Below are 14,528 nucleotides of genomic sequence, written 5' to 3'. Positions count from 1 at the left end.
CAGGATCAGAGTAACTCTCTCAATGAAAGGATGAAAACATTTAACCAGAGTTATATTACAAACCACAGTTTCTGTTTTAGTTTCTGAATGTCAAATATTCCTCAGTTTTTTGCTTTTACATCTGTGTTTAAAGTTTCAATTTTCAGGATTGGGTTGAGAGATTTAAATTGTTGATATTTGCATAAAAATCACTTTCATTTTCTTTTGTAAAGTATAGCTACCATGTGTATATCTGTATTTTTCTCTATTAGATTTTCACATAAAGAAAAACATTAGCCTTACACTGGAATCCTAATGGGCTCATCATTTTTGAGAGTGAAAGCTGTAGAAACCTCTGGATCTGAATCCCAGTTAGTTTCCAACTTACCGCACCATTTCACTTTCCAGTTACGATTGGCATCAACTCCACGGCAGCGAAACCTTGAGTTCCTTGACCTTGTTTTTCTCCAAAATCGATCCTAGATGCAATTAAGAAAACAGGTGCAGAAAAGAATACTTAAAAGGCTATCCACATACATTTAGTAGCTGTGAATGAATCACAGCACTGCAGGGAGAGTTCCTTGGGAACAGACAAATCCAGGGAGAAGAAAGAGGACTGAATTAGCAACAGAGACCCAGGTTCATGCTCCAATTTCTGTCACACACTTGTTAGCTTCTCTTGGCCTATTTCTTCACAGGCAAACTGAATAAGCTGGACTAGTCTAGTGATTTTTCACAATTTCTTTGGAAGGAGAAATCTTTACTTATGTGAAATCTTATGCACAGACAAACATATAAACAGAAGGTTGTTTCTATGATGGGAGAGGGAGTGGAGGTCCCTTTTGTAGTTCTGGAATCATTAGGCTGTCTGCCTACCAAGCTTCCTTCCTCTTCTATGACTGTTTTCTATTTATTCCATTTCTCTTTTCAATTGGATAGGCAAAGCGACTTACACTGGTCCAGCTAAAGTGGTATCCATCAACGTTAAATACAGGCATGATATAGAAATACAGATGATTCAACATTTTTCTCATGATTGGGTCACTCCTATATGTTAGAAGAGCCTAAAAGACAAAGGTGATATTTTTCTTACAAACTGATCTCAAATACAGATTAAAAAAAAATATATGAAAATCCTCCCATGGGAAATACCAAATATGTTGGGTTAAAAAGTAACGAGCTAGGGGTGCCTGGGTGGCTCAGTCAGTTGAGTGTCTGACTTCAGCTCAGGTCATGATCTCATAGCTCATGAGTTCAAGCCCTGGGTCAGGCTTTGTGCTGACAGCTAGGAACCTGGAGCTTTCTTTGGATTCCTTGTCTCCCTCCCTCTCTGCCCTAACCCACTCTCATTCTGTCTCTGTCTCTCTCAAAAATAAATAAACATTACATTTTTTAAAAAATAACAAGCTAATTGAACTATATATACTCTGTGACATCATACTTTTTTTTCTAATTAAAAAATTTTGTTATTTTTAAAAAGTTTTTATTTAAATTCTAGTTAGTTAACATACAGTGAGATATTAGTTTTAGGTGTACAATACAGTGATTCAACACTTTAAAAAATTTTTAATTTTGAGAGAGAGAAAGAGAGAGAGACAGAGTGTGAGTGGGAAAGGGCAGAAAGATTGAGACACAGAATCTGAAACAGGCTCTAGGCTCTGAGTTGTCAGCACAGAGCCTGATGCAAGGCTCAAACTTGGGAACAGTGAGATCATAACCTACACCAAAGTTGATGCTTAACCAACTGAGCCACCCAGGTGTGCCATGATTCAACACTTTCATACAACAGCTGATACTCATCACAACAAGTGCCCTCCTTAATCCCCATCACCTGTTTAACCCATCCTACACCCACATCATATATTCTTTATTGAGATTTTTGCGCCAAACTTTTTGTTACTTATACATTTTAGCAAAGGTAGCTAAACAGATTAATTGGGTAGCCTCTAACAGTATTTCAGAACTGGCTAAATTTTAGGCTGATGAAGAAAGCAATTATTCAGATATGCTTTTGTATAATCAGTTTTTTTAAAGATTACATTCCATTTTGGACAAAATAATTACCCAAATATTTTGGTGTCCTTACATGATATTTCATAACAAAAGCTATTTATATATGTCACTTAATTGTTTATGTCTAACTGGCACCAGACTCAAGTCTTCAAATTTATTGCACTGACACTGTTCTCTCCTGATTTAAAAAAATTTTTTTAAAAATGTTTTTATTTGAGAGAGTGACAGAGCATGAGTGGGGTGGGGGGAGGGGACAGAGAAAGAGAGAGGGAGACACAGAATCAGAAGCAGGCTGTAGGCTCTGAGTTGTCAGCACAGAGCCTATGAACCATGAGATCATGACCTGAGCCAAAGTCGGATGTTCAACAGAGTGAGCCACCCAGACGCCCCACTATAAAAAGTTTAATAAACATTATAACATTTCTATCATTTTTATCATGGCTGTTTTGAAATCTTGCTCTTATGATTGGGTTTTACTTATATTGTGTCTGGCCCCAAGTCTGAAGATTCTGGACTACAGGTTTGGCCTCAAACAAAAAAACCGAATGTGCTAAGAATACAGACATTTTGAAATACTTTTAAAACAATTCTTTTTGGTGCTTATTTGTCCATGTATAGAGTATCTCAGAGAAACATAGGAAAGTTGAAAATGGCTGCCTCTGGGGAAGGGACTCATGGGAAAGAGAATTACCTTTAATATTTTACCTATTTGGATCGTTTGAATTTTTACCATATTAAAGACAAAATTCAAATAAGAGAATTCTTAAATTATGTATATACTGCCTTAGAAAATTTAATACTTCAATTTTTTTTTACATATAGTTAGGATTTCTGAACCCATCACAAACAGCATCTGCATCTATATAATAAGAATACTGTTCATAGAGAATAATCCAATATATTAGAAACTATCACTAATATTCAAAATAATGAATATAGGGATATGATTAGGAATATAAGAGTTATGGGAATGCAAACTGGTGTATCCCCTCTGGAAAACAGTGTGGAGGTTCCTCAAAAAACTAAAAATAGAACTACCCTACGGCCCAGCAATTGCACTACTAGGTATTTATCCAAGGGATACAGGTGTGCTGTTTCGAAGGGACACATGCACCCCCATGTTTATAGCACTGCTATCAACAATAGTCAAAGTATGGAAAGAGCCCAAATGTCCATTGATTGGTGAATGGATAAAGTGGTATATATAGACAATGGAGTATTACTTGGCAATCAAAAAGAATGAAATCTTGCCATTTGCAACTATGTGGATGGAATCAGAGGGTATTATGCTAAGTGAAATTAGAGAATGACAAAAATCCTATGACTTCACTCATATGAGGACTTTAAGAGACAAAACCGATGAACATAAGGGAAGGGAAACAAAAATAATATAAAAACAGGGAGGGAGACAAAACAGAAGAGACTCATAAATATGGAGAACAAACTGAGGGTTACGGGAGGGGTTGTGGGAGGGGGGATGGTCTAAATGGGTAAGGGACACTAAGGAATCTACTCCTGAAATCATTGTTGCACTATATGCTAACTAATTTGGATGTAAATTTAAAAGAATAAAAAATAAAACAAGTTAAAACAAAGAATATAAAAGTTAAACAATTTTATTGAATATAATTTAAATATTTAGGGGCTTAACACAAGTTGACAAATGCTAATACAATTTTCTCTTCTCCTTTAAGGCTCAGTTGTAATTTTTTGGCCACATAGCTTTGGTAGAACTTTTATACATGCTTGAATTTCTATTAACTGTCTAATGCCTCAAACCAGAGGAAAATTCCTGGTATATGATTGTTCATATCCTAGAATTTTGATTTCCTCTAATTAATGGAAGTTCCCCAATGCCTGGAGGAAGTCTACTGCTGGGGATGGCAGAGACAGAGCTATATGGTTAGCTACATTCCTTCCATAAGGTTAGGCAGCTGTGGTTTCTGTGCCACACTAGTGAAGAAGAGATGAAAGGAGAGAGAACTGAGGCAACAAGGCAAGAAAGAAGGTGTAGGAAAAAGTCATGGTAATTTCTCTCTCTCCCTGCCTAGCATTGGGGACTGTAGCTCATTTGTCTCAGTCCAAATGTGGGAAGTCTTACCTTTTCCAAGCATGGATCATGTTAGCACCTCAGCACCAGACTAAGGTAGAGACCTGAACGGTAACTTTCTCATCTTATTCTGCCTTCTCCTCTTCGAATGCAAGTGCCCATCGTGCTTTTGTATTTAAAAGAATACTAACCTCCTTCTTAAAAATTACATTGTAAGCAAATAAAAAAAGAACAGAGAGTATTACATCTATGTGACCAACTACATTTTGCCATATTTAATCTTTATTTTTTATTTTTTTAAAGTTTATATGTTTTGACAGGGAGACAGTGTGCATGAGAATGGGGGAGGGGCAGAGAGAGAGAGAGAATCCTAAGCAGGCTCCGTGCTGTCAGCATGAGCCCAATGTGGGGGATTGATCCCACAAACTGTGAGATCAGGACCTGAGCCAAAACCAACAGTTGGATGCTTAACTGAGTTGCCCAGGCATTCCTATTAAATCTTTTAAAAAGAAGTTGAGATATTACAGATAAAACTAAAGCTCCCTTTTTATCATACCCTAATCCCATTTTCCCCTCCTCCACCAAAGTAATCACTATTCTAATTTTTATGTTATCATTACCATACATGATTTTCTGTTTTGCCATGTATATCTATATACAGATATATAAATATATATATACATAGATTCAGGAACAGTATATAATATTGTATATACTTTGAAATTTCATGCAAATCATTATGTATCAATCTACAGTCTACTTTTCTCCCCAATATTTTTGACACTTGATTTATTCATTTTAACTGCACAATGGTATTCTATTATAGATAAATCCACAATATATTGATTCCTCATTTTGTTGATGGGAGAATTAACTTGCTTTGTTACAATATTGCAATGGACATTCTTGCACATTTCTCCTAGACATGTGTGAATTTTCCTTTTTTTTAATTTAAATTTTCATCAGTTAACATACAGTGCAATATTGGTTTCAGAAGTAGAATTCAGTGATTCATCACTTATATACAATACCCAGCGCTCATCACCAGTGCCCTCCTTAGTACCCAACACCCATCTAGCCCATCTCCCACCCACTTCCTTCCGGCAACCCTCAGTTCTCTAACATTAAGAGACTCTTGTAGTTTCCCTCTCTTCTCTAGCACCCCCTTCCCATAAGCTCATCTGTTTTGTTTCTTAAATTCCACACATAAGTAAAATCATATGGTATTTGTCTTTCTCTGCCTGACTTATTTTGCTTAGCATAACACATTCTAGCTCCATCCATGTCATTGCAAAAGGCAAGATTTCATTATTTTGGATGGCTAATATTCCATTGTATATAATATACCACATCTTCTTTATCCATCTATCACTTAGTGGATATTTGGGCTCTCTCCATAATTTGGCTACCGTTGATAATGCTGAACATTGGGGAACATGTACCCCTTTGAATCTGTATTATTGTATCCTGTGGGTAAATACCTAATAGCGCAATTGCTGGATTACAGGGTAGTTCTATTTTTGGTTTCTTGAGGAACCTCCATACTGTTCTCCAGAGTGGCTGTACCTGTTTGTGTCCCTAACAGCAGAGAAAGAGAGTTCCCCTTACTCTGCATATCAGCATCAACATTTGTTGTTTCCTGTGTTGTTAATTTTAGCCATTCTATGGCTGAGGTGATACCTCATTGTAGTTTTATTTTTCCCTGATGATGAGTGATGTTGAACATCTTTTCATGTGTCTGTTAGTCATCTGGATGTCTTCTTTGGAAAAGTGTCTATTCTTGTCTTTCTTAACTGGGTTGTTTTTTGGGTGTTGAGTTTGATAAGTTCTACATAGATTTTGGACACTAACCCTTTATCAGATATGTCATTTGTAAGTATCTTCTCTCATTCTGTAGGCTTTTAGTTTTGTTGATTGTTTCCTTTGCTCTACAGAGGCTTTTTATCTTGATGAAGTCCCAATAGTTCATGTATCTTACTGTTTTTGGTGCAATTGAAAATGAGATTGATTCCCTGATTTTTTTTCTGCTGCTTCATTATTGACATATAGAAATGCAACAGATACATCCATGTTGATCTTATATCCTGTAGCTTTGCTGAATTCATGTATTACTTCTAGAATTTTTTTGGTGGAGTCTTTTGGCTTTTCTGCATACAGTATCATGTCATCTGTGAAAGTTTGACTTCTTCCTTGAAGATTTGGATTCCTTTTATTTCTTTTTGTTGTCTGATTGCTGAGGTTAAGACTTCTCATACTATGTTAAATAGTAATGCTGAGAATGGACATCCTTGTCTTTTTCTTACCATAGAGGAAAGGCTCTAAGTTTTGCCCTGTTGAGGATGATATTAGCTGTGGGCCTTTCATATACAGTCTTTATCTCTACTTTGTTGAGGGTTTTTATCAAGAAAGGACGCTGTAGTTTGTCAAATTTTTAAAAAAAAATTTTTAATGTACATTCAAGTTAGTTAACATATAGTGCAACAATGATTTCAGGAGTAGATTCCTTAGTGCCCCTTATCCATTTAGCCCATCCCCCCTCCCACAATCCCTCCCGTAACCCTCAGTTTGTCCTCCATACTTATGAGTTTCTTCTGTTTTGTCCCCCTCCCTGTTTTTATATTATTTTTGTTTCCCTTCCCTTATGTTCATCTGTTTTGTCTCTTAAAGTCCTCATATGAGTGAAGTCATATGATTTTTGTCTTTCTCTAATTTCACTTAGCATAATACCCTCCAGTTCCCTCCATGTAGTTGCAAATGGCAAGATTTCGTTCTTTTTGATTGCCGAGTAATACTCCTTTGTGTGTGTGTGTGTGTGTGTGTGTGTGTGTGTGTGTGTGTGTATACACATCTTCTTTATCCATTTATCCATCAATGGACATTTGAGTTCTTTCCATACTTTGGCTATTGTTGATAGCACTGCTATAAACATTGGGGTGCAAATGTCCCTTTGAAACAGCACATCTGTATCCCTTGGTTAAATACCTAGTACTGCAACTGCTGGGTCATAGGGTAGTTCTAATTTTAATTTTGTGAGGAACCTCCATACTGTTTTCCAGAGTGGCTGCACCAGTTTGCATTCCCACCAGCTGTGTAAATGAGATCCTCTTTCCCTGCATCCTTGCCAACATCTGTGGTTGCCTGAGTTGTTAATGTTAACCATTCTGACAGGTGTCAGGTGGTATCTCACTGTGGTTTTGATTTTTATTTCCTGGATGATGAGTGATGTTGAGCATTTTTTCATGTGTCCGTTGGCCCTCTGGATGTCTTCTTTGGAGAAGTGTCTATGTCTTTTGCCCATTTCTTCACCGGATTATTTGTTTTTTGGGTGTTGAATTTGAGAAGTTCTCTACAGATTTTGGATACTAGCCCTTTATGTAATATGTTGTTTGCAAATTTCTCCCATTCTGTCAGTTGCCTTTTAGTTTTGCTGTTTCCTTCGTTGTGCACAAGCTTTTTATTTTGATAAGGTCCCAGTAGTTCATTCTTTCTTTTGCTTCCCTTGCCTCTGGAGACATGTTGAGTAAGAAGTTGCTGTGGCCAAGGCCAAAGAGGTTTTTGCCTGCTTTCTCCTCGAGGATTTTGATGGCTTCCTGTCTTACATTTAGGTCTTTCATCTATTTTATTTTTGTGTATGGTGTAAGAAAGTGGTCCGGGTTCATTTTTCTGCATGTCTCTGTCCAGTTTTCCCAGCTCCATTTACTGAAGAGATTGTCTTTATTCCATCGGATAGTCTTTCTTGCTTTGTCAAAGATTAGTTGGCCATACTTTTGTGGGTCCATTTCTGGGTTGTCTATTCTGTTCCATTGATCTGAGTGTCTATTTTTGTGTCAGTACCATACTGTGTCAAATGTTTTTCTGCATCTATTGACAGGATATGATCCTTTTTTTATTATTAATGTGGTATACTGCATTGATTGATTTGTGAATATTGAACCATCCCTGCAGTCCAGGTATAAATCCCACTTGATCATGGTGAATAACTCTTTTAACATAGTGTTAAATTCAGTTTGTTAGTATCTTGAGAATTTTTGCTTCCATGTTCATAAAGGATATTGTCCTGTAATTCTCCTTTTTAGCAGGGTTTTTGGTTTTAGAATCAAGGTAATGCCAGTTTTGTATAATGAGTTTGGAAGTTTTCCCTATTTTTTGGAAAAGTTTGAGAAGAATAGGTATTAGCTCTTCTTAAGTGTCTGGTAGAATTCTCCTGGGAAGGCATCTGGCCCAGGACTTTTGTTTGTTGGAAGAGTTTTGATTAGTTTTAACTTCTTTCCTGGTTATGGGTCTGTTCAAATTTTATATTTTTTCCTTTTTCAGTTTTGGTAGTGTGTGAGTTTCTAGGAATGCTATTTCTTCCAGATTGTCCAGTTTGTTGGCATATAATTTTTCATAGTATTCTCTTATAATTGTGTTTCTGTCATGTTGGTTGTGATCTCTCCTCTTTCATTCTTGTTATTATCTATTTGGGTACTTCCTCTTTTCTTCTTGAGAAGTCTGGCTATGGGTTTATCAATTTTGTTAATTCTTTCAAAAAACCGGCTCTTAGTTTTGTTGGACTGTTCTACTGTTCTTTTGTTTCTATATCATTTATTTCTGCTCTAATCTTTATTATTTCCCTTCTTTTCCTGGCTTTAGGCTTTATTTGCTGTTCCTTTTCTAGCTCCTTTAGGTGTAAAGTTAGGTTGTGTATTTGGGACCTTTCTTGCTTCTTGAGAAAGGCCTGAATTACAATATATTTCTCTCTTAGACTGCCTTTGATGCATCCCAAAGGGTTTGGGCTGTCATGTTTTCACTTCATTTGCATCCATGTATTTTTTTTAATTTTCATTCTTCTTTACTAAGATGTTGACCTCCATATATTTGAGGGCTTTCCACTTTTCCTCGTGGTTGACTTCAAGTTTCATGGCATTGTGATCTGAAAATATACATGGTATGATCTCAATCTTTTTGTACCTGTTGAGGGCTGATTTGTGACCCAGTATGTGATCTATTCTGGAGAATATTCCATATGCACTCAAGAAGAATGTGTATTCTGCTGCTTTAGGATGAAATGTTCTGAATATATTTGTAAATCTATCTAGTTTGGTGTGTCATTCAAAGCTATTTTTTTCCTTACTGATTTTTTGCTTAGGTGGTCTGTCCATTGCTGTAAGTGGGGGTTTTAACATCCCCTATTATTACTGGATTATCAGTGAGTTATGTTTGTGATTTATTTATTTGGGTGCTTTCAAGTTGGGGGCATATTTATAATGGTTAGACCTTCTTGATAGTTAGACCCCTTAGAGAGTTTATGATAAATCTAGGAATAGATTTTCTGGGCCATGGATTTATATATGCCTTCTGTTTTACTAAATGCTATTTCAAAGTTAGTAAATACTCTCATGTGCAATGAATGAGAGTTCCCATTGCTCTACAACCTTACCAACCCTGATATTAACCTTTTAGTTAAAAAAATATATAATGGGTTCATGAAATTTTTACTTCACACTTCTCTCATTTCACATTAAATTGAACTGTGTGTGTGTATATATATATATATACACACACACACATATATATACACACATATATATGCAATTCTATAAATTGTTCATTTATGCCCATTAAAAAAATTAAATCTTATTCTCACATCCTGGATATTAATCCTTTTGTTAAAGTGCATCATGAACATCTTCCTTTCTTGTAGCTTATTGGTTCCTATTTTCATCATATCCTTGTTGTACATAAACTTCTTTCACAATTATACGTATACAGTTTTAAGAACTCATCTCTGCCCTATGATCATAAAGACGTTACCCTGTATTTTCTTTAAAAAGTTGTTTTAAAGTTTGTTTTCAAATGTAAGCCTTAAACCTCCTAGAGATAATTTTTTATAGGATGTGAGGTTGGGATTTAGTTTTCTGCTATGGAAGACCAGTTGTGCCACTGTACCCATTTGGATGGTTCACCTTTTCTCTACTGAGTTCATGTTCCACCTCTGTCAAATGTCAAGTTTCATTTGTGCATGGAATTGCTCTATGTACTTTGGTTTATATTCATTCACCAAAACCACACAATGGTTCATATAGAATCAGTTGGGTCTGATAGGATATGTCTCCTCACGTTCTTCAAATTTCCTTGGCTATTTTTGACCCTTCTCCCTTCACACTGATTTGAAATTAAGGTTGAGCACATTAAAGATGTCTGCTCTATGCTGTTTTTCGTCATTAATGAATGTTGAATTTTTGCATGTAATCTTTCTTCTTATATTAACCATAGTTATAATCAATTTTAATTAGTAATTTTCTATTGTTAAATTATCCTTATGTTGCTGGGATAAGCTCCTTTGCTTATGATATGTATTATTATATTAGCTGGATTCAGGTTGCTAATATTTACATCTATATTCCTGAGACCTATGATTTCCTTCCTTCCTTATTTTGTCCTTGTCTGGTTTTGGTATCAGAGTTATATTATTATGGGAGAAAACCATCTAGGCTTAAAGCAGAAATTAAATATAAAAAGAAGACACACAGGGAGGAGTGTATCTTTGCTTTCTGTTTCATTGGTTTCTGCATTTTATCCTTTTCAAATCTGAGTTGAAATCTTAGCTCATTAATTTGGAGACCTTATCCTTTTGTAATATATTTAAAACTACAAATTCCTCTTCAGTACTATGTTACATTCTATATGTTTTAACAGTTTTGTTTCCATTTAGTTGTAAATATTGAAAAATTTCCTTCATTTATTTAAATCATATTTTTAATTTTAAAACAGGTGAGTTTTCCTTAAATCCCATTTTTATAAATAATTCCTAACAACTGCATTACAGTCCGAAAATATGGTCTATATGTATGGACTCTTTAGTATTTCTTGAACCTTGCTTTGTGACCTAGTGTATAGTCAATTTTTGTAAATGTTTCAGTTGGGCTTGAAAAGAGTATGCGATCTCTAATTATTGGGAATGGATTCTATATGTGTTTATTAAATTTGTCACATGGTTTATATCATCTATATTCTGCTAAAAATTTGTTTTCTTAATCACTGAGAATTGTGTTAAAAACATTTTAAATTTGTCATTTTTTTCTTATAATTGTCAAATTTTACTTGAGGTCATTAACATAGACTCATTTTAAAGCTGTTCATATCCAAATTACGTATTAAATAAGAAAGCTGTTTTCTAGTATTCTATTCTGGAGTGGATTTAATTTCTAAGACTAGCCAGAGCGTGTTCTTCTTCTGAGTGTCATTGTATTGCATATGCTATATTTGTGATTTTTTATAACTCTCTAAGAATTACAGCTATTCTCCATCTGGTCAAAGCAGGAATGATCACAATGTAATGGCTGTTCAATCCTGAATAGGACAATTGAGAGACCTTCTTGCCTGAGTGCTTTAGGTAATAGGACATAGATCATTTCTCTTTTATGGTTTAGGTGGAGTTTCTAGAAAAAAGATGACCATATGACTATCTCCTATTATCCTAACATATGATAACCATAAAGTAGGGGGTGTGCTCTCTTTCTAATATGTGGGACTCTTTTTGGCGATAAATTTATACCACCCATATACACAGGAAAGGAGATGCCTACTAATCAAGTGCCATCTGGGCTAAGCAAGTTTAATTTGTAGACTACTATTGTTGCTGATGAGGAAGACTAGTAGTTGTGATCTGAAAGGCAGTCACAAAACAATGCACCACATGCCTCAGTGTGGCAGTATTTAGGTACTACACTCACCTCACTTCATCAATTTATTTAAAAATACTTTGCCAAAATAGATTTTAATTTGAAAAAAAAACAGAGAAGTTTTGAATATTATTTTGCTGGGAAAATATGTTTGGTATTAGGTTAGGGAATTTCTCAAGAGTGACAAAGAATGATTTCATATTCACCACTCGCCAAAACTATTTTGGTTTTCCCATAAATATATGCATGTCATATACCAAATTCATCAAATAAATTTGAAGAAAAATTTTACAACTACTAAAGTCTTTGTATAGTGTGACAAAGTTGGGCTAAAGGGTTTCCTTCTTTTCAGTTTTTGGGTTTGACTGAATATTGCCTTCTTAGACTTATCCCAGGACAACTTGGAATGGCAGAGTTTTTTTTTTTTGTTTTTGTTTTTGTTTTTTTTTTTAGAATTGGTGTTACTGGCTTTAAAAAAGATATCCTTTACCTTTTTATATTTGTTTTTGTTCTAGAATCATTACAGAGGACCTAAGAATAATAACCATATTCAACAAGGGCACACTGGGATAACAAGTCATGTTACAGCTGAGGCCAAAGGAAGGGCACAGTTACCAGTCAAGCTGCAGAATAGCCTCATCTGGACTGAAGTAAAAGTATTTAGGATGGAAAGAGTTGTAATACCAACACAGGTGCATTTGAACACAAAGAAAGTATTTAAAATTTAATATGATTAAAATTAATTAGAGGAGTTTTCAAGGAGATTTTAAAAAGGGAGCTTGATCTATATAGATATTTGATGTCACACTGTGAGAAGCTCATTAAATACAAAATGGTAACTAAATAATAGTTTGAAAGCAAAAGGAGCAAAAAGGTTCTGTGAATGAAGGATGGAGAATTGGAAAATCATATGCTAATCCTTTAAATTCTAGTTACTTTTATGCTTAATTTATACTCAGAACTGCCCGGGGATTAATATTGCAGGCAAGTAATGATTGAAAAATCTATATTTTCTAAGTAAAATATAAATATTTGAAGTGCTCTGCATCACCAGGAAGACTATAATATCAGGTGCATGTCCGCTCTACTTTTTCCATTTAATACCACGCTTCATTTCTAGAGCTTTAAATGAGATTGCCTAATAACAATGGTTAGTTATACTTATTTACTCAGGAACAACAGAGTAGAAGGCCAGGACCGACTTTGTGGCATTATGAAAATCTATATCACAACTTTTTACCTACTAAAAGAAAGTATAGTTGTTCTCAGTTTGTAGGTCTCCAGTATACACAAATTTCAGCTATCACAGCTTAAATAATGTCAGTCCTCCAACAAGTGCAGTTCAAGTTTTAGTCACCACGGTTAGATCTTTCATCTACAAACACTATATAAATAACAGATGTGCATCAAGATCTGTGACCAATTATGCCACTTCTTTTAAAGTTGGTCAGTGGGTTGATTGGTCACTGTGTGTCTGTTCTTCAATTTATACACCGACAGCAAAGTGTGAGGCCGTGTTTCCCCCTTGTTTCCCACCTATGTGGCATTTTACAAAAATGGATGATGGTAAGAGGGAATGGGTTAACAGATGAAAGTGCAACAAAAGAATAAAAAGTGATAATGTAGAGGTGAAATTTGAACCAATTTTAATGGAGCTATAGAAGAAATGGCTGACCACAGGAAATGTTGACATGGTCACCATTCAACTCTGGATATGCAACCAGAGGAACTGAATGAAGATAAACTTGCAGACAAAAATGAGAAAAGTGCTTGTGATGAAAAGGAGGAAGATGATCCCAAAGTAAAGATGCTGTCAATATTTCACATTAAAGGAATTCTTAGATATTTTATGATTTGAAAGTGCAAAGGAAAAAAAAAATTGGAAGCTGATCCAAACTAAGAAAGGAATATGCCAATTGCCACAGCATAAAAACGATGCTAACTTCATGTAAGTTATATAATGTGAAGGCAAGCACTATCCAAATTACCCATAACATTTTTCACAAAGAAACAATATTTTTAATCTTTAAAAAAATTTTTTTTTAAACATTTATTTTTGAGACAGAGAGAGACAGAGCATGAACGGGGGAGGGTCAGACAGAATCTCAAACAGGCTCCAGGCTCCGAGCTGTCAGCACAGAGCCTGACGCGGGGCTCGAATTCACGGACCGCGAGATCATGACCTGAGCCGAAGTCGGCTGCTTAACCGACGGAGCCACCCAGGCGCCCTATTTTTAGGTTTAATGTTTTAAGTCATGATGTAATAAATACTAGTTTTACTATTTTTTGATCATTTCCCTATGTATTTATAACAGCGGTTTTAAACTTTTGACAAGAATAAATAGAGGTCACGGGAGAAACATAATTTCCCCCCATTGATTTTTAGGATAGATTTTTATTGCTTCAGCTTTCATGGTCACTTTTACAGTCCTGCACTACTTGAAAGAAAAGCAAGGACTGTCTGTAGAAACAATGTCCAGAACATTCTCAAATACTGGACAGTGGAGTAAAATGGATGCAATGGATTTAAACTTAAACTGAACATTAACATATCCCCTGCTATGTAGAAGACCTTATAAATTGAATAAAAGGGTGAGACAGCTGGGTTGGAGGATGCAAAGGATTAAAGAGCAGATTGGGGAGGATGGGAGAATATGGTGAGTTAAAGGTACTAAAAGGCTGGTAAGCAAAATGTTATTACCTGCAGTGGTAGTGAGCAAAGTCAGACAACTTGAAAATACAGATCATTTTTATAAGATAAACTTTTTTTTTATCATGCAATTATGAACAAAGGCTTACTCAACTGAACCCATATTTGATCC

General features: G+C 35.3%; 1 protein-coding gene across 1 annotated transcript in view; it reads right to left on the bottom strand.

Moving 5' to 3' along the window:
• Positions 1 to 255: 255 nt before the first annotated feature.
• Positions 256 to 14,528, bottom strand: part of CPA6 (carboxypeptidase A6) — a 271,032-nt gene continuing 256,759 nt past the window's right edge. The window contains 3 exon segments of the mRNA XM_040487648.1: positions 256 to 291; positions 294 to 458; positions 933 to 1,043. Of these exon segments, the coding sequence (XP_040343582.1) occupies positions 256 to 291; positions 294 to 458; positions 933 to 1,043 (312 nt within the window).

Source organism: Herpailurus yagouaroundi, unplaced genomic scaffold (genome assembly GCF_014898765.1).
Source record: "Herpailurus yagouaroundi ecotype Mexico unplaced genomic scaffold, PumYag 165, whole genome shotgun sequence".
NCBI classification, from domain to species: domain Eukaryota; kingdom Metazoa; phylum Chordata; class Mammalia; order Carnivora; family Felidae; genus Herpailurus; species Herpailurus yagouaroundi.
Note: the sequence above shows the minus strand (reverse complement) of the source record. Positions and strands in the feature narration are given on the sequence as shown.